Source organism: Geotrypetes seraphini, chromosome 15 (assembly GCF_902459505.1).
Source record: "Geotrypetes seraphini chromosome 15, aGeoSer1.1, whole genome shotgun sequence".
Taxonomy (NCBI): domain Eukaryota; kingdom Metazoa; phylum Chordata; class Amphibia; order Gymnophiona; family Dermophiidae; genus Geotrypetes; species Geotrypetes seraphini.
The window spans coordinates 36,062,377-36,086,334 of NC_047098.1; the positions used below are offsets into that span (position 1 = coordinate 36,062,377).

The window sequence follows — 23,958 nt, forward strand, 5'->3', positions numbered from 1 at the left end:
CAAGGCAAAAGTGAATCTACATATGTTATTCGGGTATGGAATTACAGAGGGAATGATGAGGTAGAGAAGGTAGTGGGCTATAGAGAGAATGACAAACAAATATGGGTGCTTTACAAGTTGGTAGGGTTAGGACGTAAATGCTGCATTCTCTCCTGCCTCCACAAAATGCCTACTCTCGTCCCTCTCTTAACTGGTAACCTGCATGGTGTGCTTGTCCCCGCAGATTCAGCAACCCCCACTCCTGTTTTAGGAGGCCTCGGAGTGGAGGTATGTCAGTCGCATGGTGGGAGGGTCGGTGGGTTCTGCTGCACAGGGGGATGGGAGGGATGAATAGAAAGATACTGCACATGGGGAGGAGAAGAAAGAGGAAAAATTGGGGTGGAGGAGAGGGAGAGATCATTGTTATACAAGAAAAAATAAGACATCCCTGAAAGTAAGTCCTAGTCAGTGTTCCCGCTAAGCTGCGCTGGCCTGCGTTCGCGCACAAAATATTACATCGCAGCGCAAAGTTTCTCTTCACAGCGCACACACGCGTCGGTAAGGTAAGGGGACGCATTGGGGGGATTGCACTTCCCCACAATTGCCATGCTTCGGTTCCTCTTCTTCCTTCCTTCCTCCCCCCCCCCCCCCGCGGGACCCTGCGGCACCATCAACTCTTACTCCCTCTAATGTCGGCCCTGCAGCTCCAGACTTCCTCGCACCTTCTCCCCTCCCCCTTTGGATCGCTATTATTTTAAATGTTATAGCCGCGGAGCTGTATCCATCAGTGGAGATGTCTAACCTCGGCCTGCCCCGGAACTCTTACTGCAGCAGACGCCCGTCTAGGCAGGAACAGGAAGTCACTGTTGCAGTAAGAGTTCCGGGGCAGGCCGAGGTTAGACATCTCCACTGATGGATACAGCTCCGCGGCTATAACATTTAAAATAATAGCGATCCAAAGGGGGAGGGGAGAAGGTGCGAGGAAGTCTGGAGCTGCAGGGCCGACATTAGAGGGAGTAAGAGTTGATGGTGCCGCAGGGTCCCGCGGGGGGGGGGGAGGAAGGAAGGAAGAAGAGGAACCGAAGCATGGCAATTGTGGGGAAGTGCAGAGCTGCAGGGAAGAGTGTTGCGGTACCCAGCTGGAGGGAGAAGGAAGATGAGGGAGGGAATTAAAGGAGATGCCAGGGCTTGGAGCGTAGGAGGAAGGTATGCCAGTCTAAGGGAAAAGGAAGGGGGAGATGTGAGAGCATGGAGGGGGAGCGAAAGATGGAAGAAAAGGAAAGGAGAGAGATGCCAGAGAATCAGGGAAGGGGAGATACCAGACTATGAGGAGAGGTGTGGGAGAGGGAAGGCGAGGAGAGAGATGCCAGACCAATGGGGTGAAAGGAGAGATGGAAGGGGGAGGCATATAGTTTCTGGAAGGGGCATAGAAGGAGAGAAGATGCCATATAGGGGAAGAGAGACGGCAGACAGTGGATGGAAGGAAGAGAGTTACAAGAAGATGAGGAAAGGAGAAACCACAGAAGACAAAGGTAGAAAAAAATTTCTATTTATTTATTGCTTTAGGAGACATGTGTCACTGTTTCTGTGAAGCATTGTATGCAGAGTCCAGCTTCTTGCTGGTTCAATTTAACCTTTGTCTATGTATTTTTATTTTATCCCCCCTTTTACAAAACTGTGAAGCGTTTTTAGCACCAGCCTTGGTGGTAGCAGCTCTGATGCTCAGAATTTTATGAGCATCAGAGCTGTTACCTCCGTAGCTAAAATCCACACTACAGTTTTGTAAAAGAGGGAGGGGTTAGTTTGTGATTACATATTCCTTACTAGGCGAAGGTGTTTTCTGTGTTCTGTGTGTTCGAAAGACATGGTTTTCTGTTAGGATTGACGGTGTAGGATTGATCTGTGCTGGTCTGGCTTGTTTAGTTTTACAATGGGTGTATTGATGTACTGCTCACTGCAATATGTAAGATGCTGCCTTTTCCTAGGTACTCATGTGTGACGTGTGGTTTGTTACTAAAAATCATGTTTTTCTTACAGATGGGGGGGGGTGCCAAAAAATGATGGGCCCCGGATGTTACATATGCTAGGTACGCCACTGTATGTAAAGATACCAGAAAGCTGGCGTAGCAAAAACTTCTAAGTTTTGAGTATTTAACCCTCCCACAATCTCACGGGCACTCGTTTCAAGTTTATTGAGATTTTGATTTAAACGCAATATCAAATATTTTCAATGCGTATAACAAAAATAAATTTGGGGAAATAAATAAAACCATTTGAACCAGTGTTCCCGCTAAGCTGCGCTGGCGTGCGCTGGCGCACAAAATATTACATCGCAGCGCACACGTTTCTCGTCACAGCGCACGATCGGAAGAGGCGTACGGCAGATGGCAGGGCGGCGAGAGGAGAATCGGGCAAGTTGGCTCATAACTTGCTGGCGCCCGATATTTTTGGCTCACGGTGAAAAAAGTTTGCTCACAACACCCGCCCGCTTAGAGGGAACACTGGTCCTAGTGCATTTTTTGGACCCCAAATTAATATAAAACACTGTCTTATTTTTGGGGAAACACGGTACTATTCTTTTAGAAGGTTATTGAAAACTTATTTATTTGATAAATGTGTTACTGGATAGATATAGTGAAATGTTAACTGACTGAAACGATTTGTAATTTGAATATCACAGCTGTACCATGTGATATGTAATGATCGCTGTTTTGTAACAGTCCTCTTGATGTAAACTGCCCAGAACTAACATGGTGTGGCGATATACAAGAATAAAGTTATTATTATTATTATTATTATAACTGTGGGAATCCATCCCATGTCATTTAGTGTCTATCTCAACCTCGTCCTTCTACACCAGCATTCTTCAATGCAAAGCTTGAGGATCAATGGCTGTGCCCATTCATACTCTGATTCTTCCCTCTCTCCTTAAAAGAATTACACAGGGATGGTTTCCCACGGTTAACCGTGGAGACGGAGATGAGGACAAATTCTGTCCCTGTGTCATTCTCTAGGGCTACTGAAGATTGAAGGCTTAGTTAAAGGGGTCATTGCAGCTGGTGGTGGACACTTCATCAGATGGTGATGAGTCAAGGTCATTGCTGGGGGGTCTGCAGATCTGGCCATGGCAGCTCGATAAGTCCTAGCTAGTCACATGGTGGAGCTTGCTGTTGGGCAGGACAATTCTTTAAAAAGTGGCATTTAAAGTGGTTGAGATGGGAAACATGGTGGGCAGACCCTTTAAAGCAAAATGTTTCAGCCTGTTTTAATGCATGGATGAGGTTATACTATATTGTTAGAACAAACAAAGCTGCAGTCAAGTTTTCATTCAAATTATTGTGTTAGGTGGTTTTGAGCTTTTATGGGGAAAGGATTTTGCTATGGATTGGGGGGACAGGAGTGGGGGGGGGGGCGATGAAGGAGAGGGCAAAGGCAATCTCAAATCCATTTGTCCTGTCGCTATCGCTTCCCTTTACCCCCCTCTGTTCTGCTCTGTGAAACAAACATCTGGTGAAAGGGGGCTTCAACATTTCGAAACCCATTTTTATTTCTGTACATGATTGCTGCCTTCAGGGGAGGCTGACTGGAGGGTTCCCAATAGTATTTCGGAGTAGTTATTACACAGGAACACCATCTACATATTCATAGGATCTTTTGGAATTCAAATGAAGTGGCTATTAAGCTTCGGTAGCAGAATGGGGTGGACCACTGGCGCGCTGGCTGTAACGATAATTTGTGCGCCAAGGGAGCTTGGGGGCAAGGCACCAGCTTGTTTGAGTCCTCCAGCCATAAAGATGTTTCATTGCTCTTGTGTTTTTATAGAGACCTATTTGCAGGACCATCCTGCGCTGCGCGACATGCCCCTTAGAGCTCCTATCCCCCTCCCCCCCCTCACCACCACCAAGCATGGAAGGCAATGAAAAGGACACCATTTTGGAGCCCTCACCTCCCTTGCGCCCTGTGTGGCCACATTGCCTGCACCCAGCTTGCTCCTGTCCACATCAGCAGAAGTTAAATCATCCTTGTAAAAGTCCAGAAATCTCTACTGAGCAGAAGAAGCTGGTCCCTCAGAAAAGTGTGGTTGAAGGGGCTGGAGTAAGGTGGGAAGAAGCATTGCACCTGTTCTGTGGTAGAGTGGGGTGGGGGTGGGGTGCAGCTTGCACTCCTCTCTCTCTTCTGGGGGGGGGGGGGGTCAGGAACGTGAGCTCCTTTGAGGTGGTTAATGTTTTGACAACAGCATGTCAGTCTGAGGAAGACAGTGTGCGCAGGCCAGGGTGACCCAGGAAAGAGGAAGAAGAATGTACGGACAAAATATCGCTCTGGACCAGACAGAAAGAAACTTCCCGTCCCCCAGGCCCGGTCGCAACCTTTCCGTGCTGCAGCAGATGAGACCTGCTTTCCGTTCCCTCCTACACACGCCAGGGGTGGAAGTTTAGAAGACATAACTGGCTCGACCCCTCTTCTGATCTGGGGCTGACGAATCTTTTTCTTCACCTTAGAAACAGTCCGGGCTACCGGTGCCCATTCGCCCCCTGAATCCTGTGCCCGGTGTCGGCTCCATGCAACGCCCACCGGTGGCTGTTATGTGTATAGTCCCCTTTCTTTGTTTATCTGTACACACAGCAATCAAATGTTAGGAACACTCTAGGGAAGATCTGCCGGCAGCCCCCCCTCCCCCCCCGAGGCAAGAGCCCCTGTGACACCCCCCCCCCCCGGGCATGCAGCAGTGCCGTTGGTGCAGCCCCAGCTCATCACAATCGCGGCTGCTTTGATGGGTGCCGGCTCCCATCTGTTAATTGTGCCCAGATTCCCCCCCCCCCTCCTCTCGGCGCACAGAGCCAGGATCGGGCGGAGGGGCACAAAGCAGCTGTGAGCCGCGATCCCTCTCCTTTCGCTGCCGTGCCCCACACTTGCCCGGCTACGGGGGCAGTAAGACCTGATCCCCCCCCCCCCCCCGGAAAGGGGCCCTTCTCTTCAGCTTCTCAGGCCCCTGAAGCTTCACGGGCTGAGGATCGCTGTCCGGTCCAGACCTGCGCTGCCAGGACTCCGGATCCCCCCCTCCATCCTCCAGAGTCACCTCGCTGGGTCCTGGGATCCGGAACCGCACCGCCGGATCTGCAAAGAGCTCCGGCTGCTCGAGCTGCCCCCCGGAAATGAGCGTCTGAAGCATGGAGCCTCTGAGTCACCCCGGGCTGCCCCGACTCTCCTGGATTGACACGCTGTACAGCAGTAGGTGCCTTTTGCTTTTCCCTCTTTGGCTGGCTGAAGCTGTTTCCTAGCTTTGCAGGGGGAGAGATGCCTTTTCCTGGATTGCAGCAAGAGATGCTTCTCTTAGGGTTAGAGTTTTTCTAGCTCTGGGCTTGCTTGGAATCTGGGCTTTTTGCAGGCTGTGAGTCCCGCAATGGAACTGGTCTAGGACGTAGCCGAAAATGATGTTGCAGGTGAGCTGGCAAGCACACAGCAGGGCTCTGGCTGGATAATGGGTTCAGATCACCCCAACCTTGAGAAGGCTCCTTCACTGTATCTGAAGAATGGTTATAGCCCCCCCCCCCCTCCACCCATCGTTTTGAAAAATTGGCGCTTGTGGGTCAGATCCAGTTCTTTGGTCCCACTGCTGCAGTCCTTTGCACTAGGGGACGGCTTGCATTACAGGCGCAATTAATGGTGATTGATAAGTTGCCTGTTTTTTTGGAAGGAAAGGGTAGCAGAAATCCGAGAAGCCTACATAAACAAGAGGAAAATGTACTAATGAGATATGGCAGTGTCTGGTCGCTTAATTCATACCTGTTGTGCCAGAAAGGTGTGTAATCCAGACTCTGTAATAAGGACATTGATTACTGGAGCCCTGGGGTTTCGTTTGGCGTGCTATTAAGGGAAGCATCTTCTTTATATATTGAAAAAGTATTATTGCTACCCAGGGAGTGCTCATTTTATTTAACATGCAAGTCTGAATAGCTTCCTTACCCCTGCCAGCAGTATAGTGGATGTGAACAGCTGTTAACAGGTCGAGTTTTCTTCCGTCATGAAGTCTTGCAGCAGGTGTAAGATAATGTGAAAGACCTGCAGAGCTCACATACCTGCCGACTGCAGCTCAGTGCTTTGCCGTCGGGAACTAGCTGATGGCTGGTCTGTGTCTGCTTCATATTGCAGGGAGGATTACATTTTTCAGCAATGCTGCTGCTGAAAGATGTCATCTTTGGCCTGATCTGACCCTGTCTGCTGTGAGTGTGAAGGCGATGTGTCACGGCCTCCAGAGAGTGTTAGAACAGGACTGGTGACATGGGCTTGCGCTCGGCTGTCTTCCCGTGTGAGTGCGAGGGATCACTTGGCTTGCAGAGGCTGGTCCTGCATAATTTGGGAGTTATCCAGTGTAACAACTGAGCCATAGCCCCGGAGTCTGGGGAGAAGGTTGGGACCAAACTGCAGCCGTATCCTCCATCCTCAAGGACAGGAGAGGCTTAGAGCTAATATTTACTAAGATAAAAAGAGAGGTGAAGGGATGTACCTGGCAGCACATGATTGGGGGGGGGGGAGGGGAAATGGTGAATGGATAGCTTTTTATTTATGTACAAATATTTATAAATTGCCTTCCAAACCCAGTAACAGTCACCCAAAGAGGTTCCCAGCCATCAAAATATTAATGCAGACATAGCCTGCACTAAAAGGACTCAGTGTTAGAGTTACTACCAGGAGGCTTGTAGGGGTGGCCCCTATCCCTGCTTGAAATCTTTAATTGGGTTATGGGATTCCGCTTTGCTCACTGCAAAATCCCTCATGTGCTTGTAGAAATCTTGTCAGGTTTCATTCATTTTCCTTCATTGCTTTCCTTACCTACTTCACGTAAAACTGTTTTTGGTTTCTTCTTCTGAAAACAAGTAATGATCATCAAGGCTCTTCTGGAGGTTAAAGATCAGATCACTTGTGAAACTGGAATCACGGAAGCAAGAGGGGCTGAGAACAGGCTGTAGGATCCACTCACATATTTTTTTAAAATCACTTTTTATTTAAATTTGACAGATGGTATTAAAAAAAAAAAAAAATGAACTCATCAGAGGGGTCACAGCAGTCCATCCAACAGAGCAATTGGAGGAGACTTTATGGCCAGTCTTGCTTTGAGCTTACATCTCTTCTGCAGTGTGGTAGTTGTACTCCCTGATTTTACCCATTGAAGCCAATTCTGCAGGTCATATTCAATGATTCAAGGTAGGGTTATCAGAAAACCAGGACTGACCCCCAAATCTTCTTCCCTGGAATTCTACAGCTTGGCAGCTCTGCCCAAAGTCGCACTCCAGTGGTGGAAGGCAGAGACACTCCAAGGTTATTAGGCGCCTAAGGCCTTGCACATCCCCATTGACTTTTAGGCTCCTTGCTTCCCCATCATCAATCATCATGACCCCAACACTACCCCCTTCTAGAATAAAGTGGCCAAAAGTGCCATTTGAAAATTGTCCACTATTCCCGCTGGTAAAAGTATCCCTAGTGGCATTTCTAAACAGAAATATTTAGGGTGACAACAGGGGAGAAAGCTAGGTATGGGGAAGAGGCAAGCCAAAGTGACATTTCTACAGTGCCCACCACATCACACACATCCCTCCTCCCACTCTTAAATTAGCAATAAAAGACACAGGACTTTCTATGCATTAAGAAATCCTCTCTTCTCCATGCGGTTTAAGGCACCTGGTAAAATTGCAGTTATACTGTAATTGATAGCATTATTCATCAAATTTTTCTGTGTGGGGGTGAAGTCTGAAGTCTTTACAGGATTGGACAGAATTTCAGTATAAACCCTGAAACTTCATTTCTGTACCACAAACAACATATTCTTCAATATTGAAGCTATCCTCCTTTCAATTCACCATATAAAATAAATATTCAGATTGTGATTATCACCTTAGGAACAGACGTAGCCCACCTAAAATTTCATCTCCTTTGGTGTGGCTGTAAGGGATTCTCAAGCCCTGCCAATTAAAGGTACCCTCTTCACCTAAAGAGGAGGCGGATGCTGCCTGTGCCAGCCACGGGAGACCCCGTCCTTCCTCTCAAGCATGCTTAGTTTTTACATTTGTACAAAATTTAGCAGATGCATGGGGAGGCTGGTGGCAGCAGCTCCAGGACAGTGCCAGTGGCCACACAACATGCAAACTGTTTTGGCATGGAAGATGTCTTTGGCTGGCAGGGCTTGGGAATCCCTGCCCGCACAGGTATGCCATTTACTTTGGGGAGGGCATGGGGGAAGGAGACTAGCAGAAATTCAATTTGGCCTATCCACTTTGGTCTCACGCCCACCCTAAAGTTTCAAGTTTTCAAGTTTAATTTTAATTTGATATGCCGCCTATCTAATAGTCTAAATGGTGTAAGTACAAAGTTTAAATATATTACAAATAAAGGAAGAAAAATTTTTTAAACATGGACAGGTACAAACAAACATTAAACCAATATTTGCTACAAGAAGAAAGAAGGGAGATTAATTACACTATATTTAAAAAAATAAATGAATAAAAAAGAGGGGGGACATAGAGGGAAGGGATATTAGAAGTAAGTCTTGATGAATGAAATTATGCGCTGAAGGCATCTTTAAACAAATGTTTTAAGACTGGATTTGAACTTTGCTAAGCAGTCATTTTGTCTTAGGTGATTAGGTAGGGCATTCCATAGGGTTGGTGCAGTAACTGAAAAGATTGTTTTCCTGGTGGTATCATATATGGCGAATCCAGGGGATTGAAAGGAGATTTTTGATGGGTCGAAAGAAGTGATCTAGTTGGGCAGTAAGGTAATAGCAATCGGTCGATGTTCAGATCTTGCTTTAAAAGTGAGAAGGAGGATTTTGTAAGATATCCGATGGGTTATAGGTAGCCTGGCTATGCTACTGCACATATGTTTCTTCCACTGCCAGACACCTTGTTTAAATCAGGCAAGGCTTTGTCTGTGTGGTGATTCCACAGAATGTGGAGACCACTTGAGCATTTTTAGTTTGGGTGGCTAGGGCCACCTCTGGCGACCCCCAAAGCCTGCTTTCAGATAGCACCAGATGTTTTGTGAAATATCATAAAACTCTGCAAAAAGATGCTCAAAATCTATCAAGCACACCTTAAAAGCATTAGTCCCTAGGACTCAAACTGCAGAAATAACACCTATTTAAAAATAGCAGTGTAAATCAGGGGTGTCTAACCTGCAGCCCCGTGAAGTATTTTGTGTGGCCCCGGTCGAGGGCGATGCAGTGTTTTCCTCTGCTGTCCCTGGGTGTTTACCGTCTTGCCAGCTCCCTCCTCTGTCTTGCTGCAGCATTTGGGCGGCCCCAGAAACATTTTTTTCCAGCCAATGCGGCCCAGGGAAGCCAAAAGGTTGGACACCCCTGGTGTAAATATTACAGTGGGCTCTAAAACAGTGGTTCCCAACCCTGTCCTAGAGGACCACCAGCCAGTCAGGCTTTAGGATAGCCTTAATGAATATGCATGAGAGAGATTTTCATATAATGGAGGTGAGAGACATGCAAATCTGCCTCATGCATATTCATTAGAGCTATCCTGAAGACCTGACTGGCTGGTGGTCCTCCAGGACAGGGTTGGGAACCATTGCTCTAGAGCCCCAGTATACCATAGCCCCCACCTCTCCATCCTTCCCCTCTGTCCTGGAGTTATTTTCAATTGTTCTTGCCTCATTTTTTGGCAGAACAAATTCAGGACCAAGAAGGTGATATTCTGCTCAAATAATGCAACAATAATCAATATTGTTATGTTATGTGCAATTGTATATCCTGTTGAATCCTCATTAGAGTTCTTGGTGGGTTACAAGCAGGATATTGCTACATAGATTTCTGTATAGAGTTAAACATGTTACAAAGAATTATACATCCTACAAAGAATTATATATGCTATATAAAGTTATTAAATTGTGCATACAATCTGAGGTAATATATTTATTTATTTAGATTTATATCCCATCCTCTCCAAAGAGCCCAGAATGGGTTACAGTTTACATTCACAATACTGTATAAGGTTTACATACAGTGTGTTGTAATATATCTTCATATAGGATTACTTACTGATGTTGGTGAAGGATTGAGGGAGTGACTAGGCAAAAAGGTAGGTTTTTACAGCTTTTCTGTTAGGAAGTCCTTTAAGGAAGGATATGAGGAAGTAGGCTGTTCCAGAGGTTTGATAAAAAATGGGAATAGGATCATTTCCAGGCTGTCTGGAGTTGGAGGGAGTGTCCTTATGGTGTATGTAGGCATATTTCATCTGGGGAGCAAAGCATTCTCTTTGGGGTGTAGAGAGGAAGTTTATCTGAGAATTATTTAGGTGTCATGTTGTTGAGGGATTTATAAGTCAACATTAGGCCTTTGAAAATGCAGCGTTTGGTTATGGGCAGCCAGTGAGCCGATATCAGCGTTGGAGAGACTGCGTTATGGGTTTGTAGGTTTTTCAGTAGTTTTATTGCTGCATTTTGAACTCGCTGTAGTCGTTTGGTGTTTTTTACTCTAAGACCATTGAACAAAGCATTTGAGGCTTGTGCAGATGAGGACAGAGCTTTCAAACTTGTCGGGACGGGACAGGAAAATGAGTTCCCGCAGGAACAGGGAAAAATTTGTTTCTGTGTCATTCTCTAGTCTGAGGTCATTCTCTAGTCTGAGTCTCTTTGGACCCCTGGTATGGATTTCTTTTAAAAATAATGCTTTTAGATTTTTGCGAAACAGTGTATATACTGTGGTTGAGTGAATTATGATGGGAAGTGAATTTAACACTTTTGCTATTTGGTGGATGGAAACATAGAAACATGATGGCAGATAAAGACCAAATGGTCCATCCAGTTTGCCCATCTGCAGAATGATTTGCTGTGAGATGTCATATATTTTATATCTTTCAGAACTGGGAATGATAGCATGAGGCTATTAGAGTTACATTGATCTGGGAAAGCTATTAGGGATATCACCGTATAGTGTTTTAAATGCTAAGCAGCATGGTTTGAATACTATTCTTTTTTCTATTCGCAATAAATGTAGTTCTATAAGCAGTGGTGTGACATGGTCAAATCTTGATTTGTAATATATGAGTTTTGCTGCAGTGTTTTGTATCAGTTGGAGTTTTTTCATTAGTTTCATGGAGATACCTGAAAGTAGAGCATTGCAGTAGTCTAGTAATGACAATATCGATGATGACCGCACTAGTATTCTGTAGTGATGTTGAAAGAAGTATGGTCTTACCCTTCTTGTGAATGGTTGATAGTGAAATACCCTAAGGTAACCAAATTAATCAGTGTACTGGTGTTGTGTTGCCTTTGAGTTAATGCCATAGTGCACAAAACATGCAGAACCTGTCACAAAGCAACAGGGTACGGTACTGGAGTTCAAGAAGGGATTGGACAATTTTCTGAAGGAAAAGGGGATAGAAGGGTATAGATAGAAGGCTAGTATAGAGGTCCTGGACCTGATGGGCCGCCGCATGAGCGGACTGCTGGGCATGATGGACCTCAGGTCTGACCCAGCAGAGGCACGGCTTATGTTCTTACGTTCTTATATTAACTCAAAAATTCCAACACAGTTATAGAGTCTGTTCTCCATGACAAAAACTAAAATCAGCTCTGTGCCAAACAGTTCATACCACTACAAGGCTGTTGTAATCATAAAAAATGTTTTTGGGAAAAGAAATATGCTCATAAAAACAGCAATCATATCCTATAAGGGAAAGTTGAGATATTTAGCATCATCACCATACACCGCAACAGAGGCAAAAAGTTTGACTTGTCCACAAATTTAGGGCTCCTTTTACGAAGTCGCGTTAGCGGTTTAACGCGTGCTAATTTGCCAGCCGCGCTAACCGCTACCACCTCCTCTTGAGCAGGCGGTAGTTTTTCGTCTAGTGCGGGGGTTAGCACGCGCTAAAAAGGTGCGTGCAATAGAGCCGCTAATGCGGCTTCGTAAAAGGAGCTCTTAGTGATAATATTTGTCATGAAAACATTCAGTACTGCATCTCAAACAATATTTTTTTAGTTCAGATATTTTTATTGACATTTTAAACAAGACACAAATGGAAATAAGAACAAATAATTGATAAAATCCAACTTATTTAATTTGAATTCTTCCATTAACAATGGAGCAAAGCACTATCTTTCCTCATCATAGGGCCATGTTTTGCTATTAGGGCTGCTTTAGGAGGAATGCATCTTAAATTATACACAGCACTTCCTTGGTTGTTGGAGAGGCTTCAAGCAAGAAGAACCCGTGGCGAATTAAACAAGATGCTATGTATATTCGTGTCATCATTTTTCATTTCCTGTTCCTACAGACTCACTCTGATGATGAAGGGTGGACTGTTGGACATTTCTCCATCCTGCAGATCGATGCATTTAAGGTGGATGCCCCCCCCCCAAAAAAAAAAGGCATTCAATGGAAGCATCTTCTTCTCTTTATAAATCACCAATTGACATTTTCTTCCCACCCTCATGTGAAGATTAAACATTTGAGGAGGTAACAATTTGGGGAACATATCCTGCAAACAACAAATTAACATAATTAAGCATGACATAGCATAGCTGAACCTTCCTGGCACCTGTTTGATATGGTCTGATATTGTTCTGAGACCCTTTTGGGCCAATTCCAAGCTTTGGAACCATAGCATGAAAAAGGTTAATCGGCAAGTTGGTACATGGAACTAGGATCTTTCTTGGGTCAAAAGATATGGCATGACTGGGTAACCACTAATATTCCAGTGCTCTTCTGGAAAGTTTGAATACATCTTTCAGACACTGCACAAGACTTTCTCCTAGAGTCCCACTTCGTCAGCAGTTAATTCAATCAGTTCATGAGTGTGTGCGTGTGGGGGGGGGGAGGAGTCTAAAAAAAGGCACCTGATAGGAGCTCATTCTGTAAAGCAGGGGTCTCAAAGTCCCTCCTTGAGGGCTGCAATCCAGTCGGATTTTCAGGATTTCCCCAATGAATATGCATGAGATCTATGTGCATGCACTGCTTTCAATGCATATTCATTGGGGAAATCCTGAAAACCCGACTGGATTGCGACCCTCAAGGAGGGACTTTGAGATCCCTGCTGTAAAGGAACCTAGGCACCTGCTTTCTTTTCTATAATACTAGTATAACTGGGAATATGCACACTTAATATCTAGGCACAAGTACTTATGCCAACCTTAGAGGTGGTATATTAGTGTCTAAAAGGCTGATGTTCAAAACAGCAGTGCTGTTCCATACAGCACTGGCAAATACCATGATTTTTTTGTGATACTGTAATACTCGTAATTTGGCTTATTCAGTTTTCTTGATAATGGAGAGGATATTTGTGAAGGAGAGGGGAGGGGAGGCAGGAGTTTTGTTGATCCTTGCTGTGTATTATTTGTGTTTATAAAATGACAATTGTGAGGCATATTGTTTCTTTTTATACTTTAATAAAATAAGTTCAGTATAAAATCATAACTATTTGAGGCTTGTGCGGATGGAATCAAGTGGCTTGCGGGGATGGGGACCGAGCTCGTGGGGTTGGGGACTGAGCTGGCGGGGATGGGGCGGGGACAATTTTTCCCCCCGCATCTTCACTAACATTTCCAGGGTCAGATTGTTTTAATATAATATCCCAGAGTCCTTCACTCTGGATATGCCAGCACATAGTAATGTTATGCTGACAATCTTTAAAGGGGGTGATGACATTTTCGTGCACAATGTTTTAGATTTTCGGCACTTCAGAAAAGATGATCCTTCTTTGAGAAATCTTCTTTTTAAATAACCTAGTGCCAGCTCTGAGCTGCCATTAATTTTCTGGCATTAGGGCAGTGGTTTTTGTATGCTATTTCTCTGAGCATGAGGTGGAATAGCTGATGACCTCATTTGCATTTATTTTAATACTGTTTGTGGCTGTCTTTAGTGAGTGCATTGTATCCAGGGGTGGTGCCCTCTGAATATCCGGCACATTGTAATGCCAGTGCTAGTCTGGTGCTAATCAGGTCTAGCGCAAGTGTTAGGCTCTGAGCATCAGCACATAAGAACTGCAGAGACCCACATAGCTTACAGTGTGTTATAGGTTAGGTACATAAGTTTATGCCCCATCCATGTTCTGCCTACACTCCACCTGTGAGTACATTTTCCTTACAAATACATGCTGTGTAAGTTAAGTGGGCATATTCAAAATAGTGCTTGGTCAGAATTTTAGCAGGGACACCATAACTGCACACATACACTCATTAGTGCCAATTATATTGATACCTGCTCCCATAATATCCACTTTGTACTTATCCACTACTGTATACCGTCTTGAACTGAATAGGTATGAATGGATACAAATCAAGCTATTATTATTATTCTAAACATTTATAAACATAGGACCAGATTCAGTCAATGGGAGTCATATTTAAATCTGCCCTAAGTGTTATTCTTTAAAGCAGTGGTACCCAACCCTGTCCTGGAGGACCACCAGCCATTCAGGTTTTCAGAGTAGACCTAATGAATATGCATGAGAGAGATTTGCATATAATGGAGGTGATAGGCATGCAAACCTGCTCCATGCATATTCATTAGGGCTAACCTAAAACAAAGGAGTTCAAAAAAGGAGAGACCCACAAAAAAAGCAACCGACCAAAAGAAAGTGGGACTGAACAATGGACCGCCAATGAAGAGCCAGGAGACTGATCCAGTAAACCAGTTTATTGTGTGAAGTCCACTAAAAGTTCAGACCCAATACAGCACCATGTTGCGATGTACAGTATACCTCAAAAACAGTCTAAAAACTCAAATCAAATACACAGACAAACGTAAATAAAATATTATCATCATGAATATAAAAAAGAATTGCTTATAAAAAATACATAAACATGCTTCTGCAAAAAGCTATATAATTGTGTCATTAATCACTTAAAGGATAAATAAACAAAGAGATACAGCCAAATATATATATTGAATATACTAAAAATTACAAATTAATTATTAAAAGGAAACCTAGAATGAAACTAGAACAAGAGGTCACCATGGTCTAAAATTAAAAGTAAAAACCATGAAACGATATCTGAAATATATATGAATAAGGGACGAGGAGCAAACTAACCTGGATAGGATCTCATACATAAATCAATCAACAAAACAAGTGAGGCACTAGCCTAATTGCTTGGTCTACTCTGAATCTTCTGCAGTCCATCAGCCTAATTGCTCAGTCTGAATCTCCTATAGTTCATCAGGACCCCTGAGGAAGGCAAAGATCTGCCGAAACACGGCCCATGTAGGGTCTGGTTTTAAACATCTTTCTATTACTATTCTGGGGTGCAATTAGTGTTTTGTGAGATTTTTAACACATGTTTTTTTAACTTATATGTTTTAATAAGATATTTGGATCAATAGCCCCCCCCCCTCCTTTTACAGAACTGTAGCGTGGTTTTTAGCGCCGGCCCTAGAGGTAACAGCTCTGACGCTCATAGGAATTCATACAAAGACTTCATAAAAGATACTGGTAAAAAAAAAATCAAAAATTTGGTATATAATTGCAAACTGAGTATGTAGTCTTAAACACTTAACTATAATAGGAAAAAGAAACTATAGTAATCATGATGGAGCCAAAAATAAGTTCTCTGAAAACTGAGTTAAAAAAGTGCAAAAAACAAACAAACAAAAAGCTTAGATGGGTACAAGACAGTGACTATATAATCTTATTTTATTTTTTAGATTGTTTTTGACCTCTGAGGCAGGCGTATTGTACTTCAAAACATGGTGCTGTGTCGGGTCTGAACTTTTAGTGGATTTCACACAGTAAACTGATTTACTGGATCAGTCTCCTGGCTCTTCGTTGGAGGGCCAATGTTCAGTCCCACTTTCTTTTGGAAGGTTATTCATTAGGGCTGTCCTAAAAACATGACTGGCTGGTGGTCCTCCAAGACAGGGTTGGAAACCACTACTTTAAAGGGAACTCTGGGCTGAGCATGCTTTACAGGACAGAGCTTAGACTGGATTCCCATGCCCAACTTTGGGCCTGTGGACTTGCCCCATCTGAAACCTGGATTGACCACTGCGAGAATGGGCTACTGGGCTTGATGGACCATTGGTCTGACTCAGAAAGGCTATTCGTGTGTTCTTAAATCCTAGTATTCTATAACACTGCGTCTAAATATTTGGAATGCCCCTGACTCACCCACTCCCCTTTTCAGGTTACACGTGAGACATTTTGGGCATGCATCACTGTAGAATCAGCACATAGGCAGATGCATGGGCAAATTTAAATTAGTGCTTGGTAAGTGCCAATCAACTTTAATTAATATCAATAATTGGCGGTTAGCACTGAATTGACTAGTTTGCATGTGGGCTCCACATCCAAATATGGGTGTCCAACTTTGTGTGATCCATGTAGAATCCAGGGGATAATGGACACATAAATGTTATTTCCTATGCTTTAGAATTGCCCCCTAAGTGGACACCAGGGGCAGGGGGAGAGTGTGGCATGGTGATTAAAGCTACAACTTCAGCACCTTGATGTTGTGGGTTCAACCCACATTGCTCCTTGTAACCTTGAAAAGTAACTTAATCCCCCCATTGCCCCAGGTACATTACATAGATTGTGAGCCCGTCTGAACAGAGAGGGAAAATGCTTGAGTACCTGAATAAATTCATGTAAATCATTCTGAGCTCCTCTGGGAGAACAGCATAGAAAATTGAATAAATTAATAAAGAAATATTACCTTTTGTCTGTGGCAGAGCACCTAGGCCAGAAGAAAGGAGAATTTGCAGAATAATATCATCCCAGATACATCAGCTCCTTAGTAGTGAATTGGGCCTCAGGCAGATTGGCTCGGTGGCTATGCCTGGCTTGGTTTTACAGTGGACGTTCTGATTAGAGAATGATACGGTGACAAAATTCATCACCGTTCCCATCCCCGCGGATAACTGCGGGAAATAATCCCATGTCATTTTCTAGTGTCTGTTTCAACCTCAATCCTTCTACCCCAGCATTATTCAAAGCAAAGCTTGTGGGTCAGTAGTTGTGGCCATTCATACTTTCATTCTTATGTGAGCCAAGGATAATGAAGCCATTGTGACATCACTGATGTGATTGGCTCTTAGGCACTGGTGGAATGAGGCATTATGACATCACAATATCTGCTCTGGATACCAGAGACTGTCATTCTGTAGTGTCTGTTTCAACCTCAGTCTTTCTACACCAGCATTCTTCAAAGCAAAGCTTGCGGGTCAGTGGTTGTGCCCAATTATACTCTGATTCTTCCCTCTCTCCTTAAAGAATGACATGAAGATGGTTTCCCGCAGTTATCCACGGGGACGGGAACGGTGATGAATTTTGTCACCGTGTCATTCTCTAGTTCTGATCTTGAGATGGGAAGCTGAGGTGGATCACAGTGTATCTGCATGTTCAGGAGTCCCTAGCTAGAAATGGAAAAGCAGGTGGCTTATACTGTACATAAGAGCATTTTAATGACTGGTTGCTAATGTTGTTAACCTTTTATATGTGCCATTAAAACTGCGGCTTTACTCAATGAGATGATTTTTCATATATTTATGTGTGATTAAGCAGCCACGTAACAAGTCCACCCTGTTGGGGCAGATTCACCCAGGCTAATGTGTCCCGTCTGCCTACGTTAATGGTGTGAACCCAATGGCATTACAGTAGCAGTTCCATTGCAACAGCAGCTCTCCTGCAGGCAAGGCAGAAGCAACAGAAACGTGCAGTGCTTTCAAACGATGTCTCCCCTACTTTGACCTTCAAGCTCATTGTGTACTGACCTGATGAAGGGAGCATACTGTATCTCAAAAGTTAGTCAGAAATAGGGTTACCATATGGCTCCAGAGAAAGAAGGACGGATTAAGACATCCGGATTTTACTTCCCTTGCTTTCAGTGGAAATAAAACCCAGATGTCTCAATATATCTTCCTTCCTTCCTTTGCTTTCAATGGAAGTAAAACCCGGATATCTCAATCCGTCCTCCCTAGTCAGCAAGGTTCTGAGGTAATTTTCTGCTGTTCTCATGCATTGTCCCCATTTAATACACGGACTGATGTGAACCATATCTCTCCTTTCAAGGGGGTGAAAAACAGAAAGCAGTCTGTTGCATATGCTTTTGTGTTTGTGTCTGTTTGCGCCTGCAGCCTGGCACACCTGCACCCAAGATAAGGCACCTGGGGATCAGCCTGAGAACAACAGAGACTGCAGGCAGACTGCTGTAGAATCACATGTAGACATGCATTTCGGTCTTTGTAGATCTTCAGCGAATAAACTTACTCTTAATAGCTTGATGGCAATTGATTAATGGATGAGGATGTGCCAGTGATAACTGATGTGTGTAATGCTAATTCAAGATTTATTATTTTAGAAGCAGTCCTGCTACTATTGAGCTAATACAGTTGTGGCAAGCTGCAAAATGAAGATGTTTCAATTAAGACACAACTTAAATTATTTCTTTCCATTGTTTTGCTCATAAAATTGTTTGTGGTGAGAACTGCATAGATTTTGCAATTTGTGGGATATAAAGGTTTTTAATTAATTAATTAATGGCTATTGCTATGCTTATCTCAAGTTCCTTGAAAAGAGGAGACTGAGAGGGGACATGATCGGAGCATTCAAGATAATGAAGGGAATATACTTAGTAGATAAAGACAGATTGTTCACCCTCTCCAAGGTAGAGAGAACGAGAGGGCACTCTCTGAAGTTAAAAGGGAATAGATTCTGTACAAACGTAAGGAAGTTCTTTTTCACCCAGAGAGTGGGAGTCTGTTATAGGGGAAAACACCCTCCAGGGATTCAAGACAAGGTTGGACAAGTTCCTGCTGAACCAGAACGAACGCAGGTAGGGCTGGTCTCGGTTAGGGCACTGATCTTTGACCTGGGGGCCACTGCATGACTGGACTGCTGGGCGCAATGGACCACCAGTCTGACCCAGCAGCGGCAATTCTTATGTTCGTATGTTCTTAACCCTCAGAATCTTAATTTCTATCTCAGGTGGCAGAATATATGTTTGCATCTATTGATACAAAACCAACATAGCACAATGATTCTCTGCAAATTTGTGTCTTTCCCACATATAGGAACTAATTAAAAGTTATTTTGAAGCCTAACATACCTTTTGGATGAAAGTATGTTATGTTAATCAGGTTTTCTATTCTGTCTTTACCTATTCAGTTCAAGGTCAGATTACCTTACAAGAGGTTGGAAGTTACAATGGACAGATTGACATGGACATTCAGTATGGTTGCTAGTACTGGTAGATCAGTACAACTATTAATGCAGTTAGGTTGTAGTTACAAATACATAGGGCTCCTTTTACTAAGCTGCGCTAGCGGTTTTACATTGCCGCATGCGCTAAATCAGGGGTAGGGAACTACGGTCCTCGAGAGCTGTATTCCAGTCGGGTTTTCAGGATTTCCCCAATGAATATGCATGAGATCTAGTAGCATGCACTGTTTTCAATGCATATTCATTGGGGAAATCCTGAAAACCCGACTGGAATACGGCTCTTGAGGACTGGAGTTCCCTACCCCTGCGCTACATGCTAACGCTTCCATAGAGCTGGTGTTAGTATTTTCCACGTAGCGCAGGGGTTAGTGTGCGCTAATCTTCAGCATGCGCAGCTTAGTAAAAGGAGCCCATAGTTACAAGTAGGTCATTGTTGGCTCTTCATTTTGTCCCAGGAGTTGCATTAGACCAGGGGTAGGGAACTCTGGTCCTCGAGAGCCATATTCCAGTCGGGTTTTCAGGATTTCCCTAATGAATATGCATTGAAAGCAGTGCATGCAAATAGCTCTCATGCATAATCATTGGGGACATCCTGAAAACCCGACTGGAATACGGCTCTTGAGGACCGGAGTTCCCTACCCCTGCATTAGACAGTTTAGAAATGGGCTTTTACAATTGCCATTCATTTACTTCAGGACTGGCTCCTTGTCTTAGTACAGAAATGCATTTAAAAGTTTCTTGAACTTGAGATAGTGGTCACAAGATCACAGTGTAAGCGGTAGTTAGTTCCAGTAGTTTCTAATTGATATTGGTTGAATAAGGTAATTTACCTGGTAGACCTTATATTGTCGCATGCTGGGAATTTTAAGTGGAAAAGATTTCTGATAGAATATCTGTTGGAGGCGTCCTGGAGTAGGGTGGCCAACTCTTGTTAGTTTAGATGGGGACATTCCCACTTAGGATCTTAAAGGCAGTACTCATAATTGTAAAATTTTCCTTCCTACAAGTTTGTTTATTATTTTATGAATACAGTAAAACCTTGGTTTGCGATCATAATTCGTTCCAGAAGCATGCTTGTAATTCAAAGCAATCGTATAAGCGAATTTCAACATAGGAAATAATGGAAACTCAGATGATTCATTCCACAACCCAAAAACTTTAACACAAAATAATATACGTACTTGTATTGCAAGATCGCTCATTAGAACAGTCACTACACTCCTGCAGCGTCGGAGAGTGAAGAACCATTGGCTCAGTTATGATTATGTGATATGTGTATACTGTATGTACTTGTATTGCAAGACTTTGCTCATTTAGAACAGTCACTACTACACTCTTGCAGTGTTAGAGAGAAGAACCATTGGCTCAGTTATGATTATGTGATATGTGTATACTGTATGTACTTGTATTGCAAGACTTTGCTCATTTAGAACAGTCACTACTACACTCTTGCAGTGTTAGAGAGAAGAACCATTGGCTCAGTTGTGATTTGTGTATACTTTATGTACTTGTATTGCAAGACATTGCTTGTATATCAAGTTAAAATTTAATAAAATGTTTTGCTTGTCTTGCAAAACACTTGCAATCCAAGTTACATGCAATCCAAGGTTTTACTGTATATGGGTGGGTGGGATACAGCTGTACGTTTTATGTCATTGATATATTCTCCTATAAAATTTGATAAACAAATTGTCACTTTTTATATGATGTTTGCTTTTTATAACTCAGTGTTTGTTTTAATAGCAATAAATTAATGAACTTAAAAAGTAAAACGGTAAGAAGTGTAACTGGTCAAACTGAGCTAGTTCCACTTCCTGTTCATCCTCCTCCTCTTCTTCCTCCCTTTTTCCTACCCCTGAATCAAAGGCCCAATCCATTGCACTAGGAAGAAGGAGCCCAGAAGCTGGTGGCCTTAGTGACTTCAATAGCTCAAGTGTATTTGGCCTCTCGCTGGAAGCAAGTGGTGATTCTCAGATGTACTCTAATCTTTGTTGTTAGTTTTGTTCTAAGTTCCTTTTCTTTGGTCCTGGATCTACTTGTCAGAGGTGGTGGGGGTTGTAGCACAATAAGATAATAAATAGATGTGGCTAGGGAAAAGGTATTTTATATAGAAATACCTTGTTTCCCCCAAAATAAGATAGTGTCATATTAATTTTGGGTCCAAAAAACGCACTAGGGCTTATTTGGGGGAATGTCTTATTTTTTTCATGTACAACAATCATCTCTTCCACCTCAATTCTTCCTCTTTCCTTTCTCCCCCCTCCCCATGTGCAGCATCATTCCTCCCCTCTCATCCATCCCCTTGTGTAACACAACCCCCACCGTCCCTCCCACCGTGAGACTGACATACCTCCGCTCCAAGGCCTCCTAAAGCAGCAGGAATGGGAGTTGCTGAATCGACGAGTCTGGTTTTTTTCAGAAAATCAGGCAGCACTAGTGTCAAGGATGGAGTCAGGGAGTGTCGGGGACATTGGAGGGGGGGGACTTCGAGGGTCGACCTTAACTAGAGCTTATTTTTTGAGGTAGGGCTTATATTAGGAGCATCTTTAAAAATCATGCTAGGGCTTATTTTCAGGATAGGGTTCATTTTTGGGGAAACAGGGTAGGCTTAATACAAATTACAAATCGCAACCTTAGAATTGCATGGTTCTAACTGTACCGCAGTTAGAACCTTGCATTATCCCAGGACAAGCAGGCAGCATATTCTTTACGCATGGGTGACGTCACCGACGGAGCCCCCGGTACGGACCTTTTTACTAGAAAGTTCTAGTTGGCCGCACCGCGCGTGCGCGAGTGCCTTCCCGCCCGACGGAGGAGTGCGTGGTCCCCAGTTTCTTCGTTTCCGCGGAGCGAAGAAGACGTGCGTTTTTCAACTCCGATTGAAATCCTCTTTTTGCCTTCCCGCTCGCGTTCTTTTTCATTTTTATTCACCTTCGGGTGCTTTTTTCTTTCATTTAAAAAAAAAAAAAAAAAAATATTTTCTTTTGACTTCGTTTTTCGTTCTTGCCCCGGCGGGGCCTGTTGTCACGATCCAGGCCTCGGGGTTTGATTTTGCGGAGGCCGTGTTTCCATTCATGCCCCCGCAGCCCGGTTTTAAGAAGTGCCAGCGGTGTGCACGCCCGATCTCCCTCACTGACCCACACAATTGGTATTTACAGTGCTTGGGACCTGAGCATCGGGCGGACTCCTGCACCCGCTGTGCCACTCTTAAAAAACGCACTTTGAAGAATCGTCAAATCCAGCAAAGTCTACTGTTCGGCACCGGCCCGACTATGGACTCGACTTCTTCAACTGCGGCACCGTCGAAATCGGCACCGACCACTTCGACACCGCCTGAAACTACATCGGCGCCACCGGCGCCAGGTAAGCCGGCTAAGAAGCCTTCCACCCTTGAGCGCCCTCCCACCTCGGTGGCGACACCAGCTCTTTCGGCTCCACGCCGAACCAAAAAGCGCTCCGCTCCGATATCGGTGAGTGCCTCGTCATCGGCCTCCTCATCGCCGGAGCGTAGAGCGGCACCCATGGAACCAAAGCAGAAAAAAGTGGTTCCGGTGCCACCCCTGGATGACCGCATTGCGGCCATCCTCCAGGATAAGTTGCAGGAACAACTCCAACAGCAACTTAAACAGCTCTTGCCCTCTATCCTGGCACCGCTACTGTCGGTACCAGACCGGCCCGAGCCCCGCACCGTCCAACCGGTATCCACGCCATCGGTACCTATGGACTCCTCCATGCCCATTCTCTCGGCGCCACATCTCCAGGCCCATGCCGAGGCTGTCGCCTTGACGACGACCGATCCTCCTCGGGACCGAACGGAACACCGGTCTTCCCGCGAACCTGACCGGCACCGTTCTTCCTGGGACCGAGACAGACACAGGTCTTCATCCCCCGGTACCGTCTCGGTACGCTCAGGCAAGTCTCGGTCTAAAACTCACCATACCGAGCCTTCCACTCCAGTCTCTCGACACACGCACACCGATGTCAGAGACCCGGACCTCTGGGAAGAATCCCCCCTCGGTACCGAGGAGGATGCATCGTCGTCGGACGAAGAGCCTTCGGCCCCCGATACCACATCTAAACCTGAGCAATCTTCCTTTTCTAAATTTCTCAGGGAGTTATCGGGGGCCTTATCCTTGCCTCTGGAATCTGACTCTAAGAAGTCACAGGCTTTCCTGGAGGCATTAGATTTCGATCAACCCCCTAAAGAGTTCCTAAAGTTGCCCGTGCATGACATCCTACGGGAAACTTTTTATAAAAATTGGGAGAATCCACTGACTGTCCCTGGGGCGCCCCGTAAACTGGATAGCCTTTACAGGGTTATTCCAATCCCGGGATTTGATAAACCCCAGCTGCCCCATGAGTCTCTCCTGGTAGAGTCCACCTTAAAAAAGACTCAGGGCTCTAGTGTTTATGCCTCCACCCCTCCTGGCAGAGAGGGCAAAACTATGGACAAGTTTGGCAAGCGGCTCTACCAGAATGCCATGCTTGCCAACAGGGCAAACAACTACTCTTTCCATTTTTCTTTCTACCTGAAACATCTGGTAATGCAACTCTCCGCCATGCAAAAGTACATGCCGGAGCACAAGGTTCCACTATTCCAGCAGCACATCTCCAGCCTGCTTCAACTGAGAAAATTTATGGTGCGCTCTATCTATGACTCTTTTGAGCTCACCTCCCGTGCATCTGCCATCGCTGTGGCTATGCGCCGCCTGGCCTGGCTCAGGGTCTCTGATCTGGACGTCAACCATCAGGACAGACTAGCCAACGCCCCATGTCTGGGAGACGAATTATTCGGAGAGTCCCTGGATACCACCACACA

The 23,958-nt window shown here is 44.6% G+C and overlaps 1 protein-coding gene across 3 annotated transcripts in view; it reads left to right on the forward strand.

Annotated features, from left to right (window-relative positions):
* The window catches only part of ABR (ABR activator of RhoGEF and GTPase), a 298,588-nt gene that overhangs the window by 70,134 nt on the left and 204,496 nt on the right, over positions 1–23,958 (forward strand). Inside the window, exon 1 of one of the 3 annotated variants that reach the window (XM_033921710.1) lies at positions 5,081–5,208. The exons of the other annotated variants lie outside the window; for them this stretch is intronic. Within the exon in view, the coding sequence (XP_033777601.1) occupies positions 5,148–5,208 (61 nt within the window). The 5' untranslated portion in view covers positions 5,081–5,147. Of the gene's footprint in view, positions 1–5,080; positions 5,209–23,958 lie in introns of those variants that run through there. 3 annotated transcript variants of the gene reach the window in all.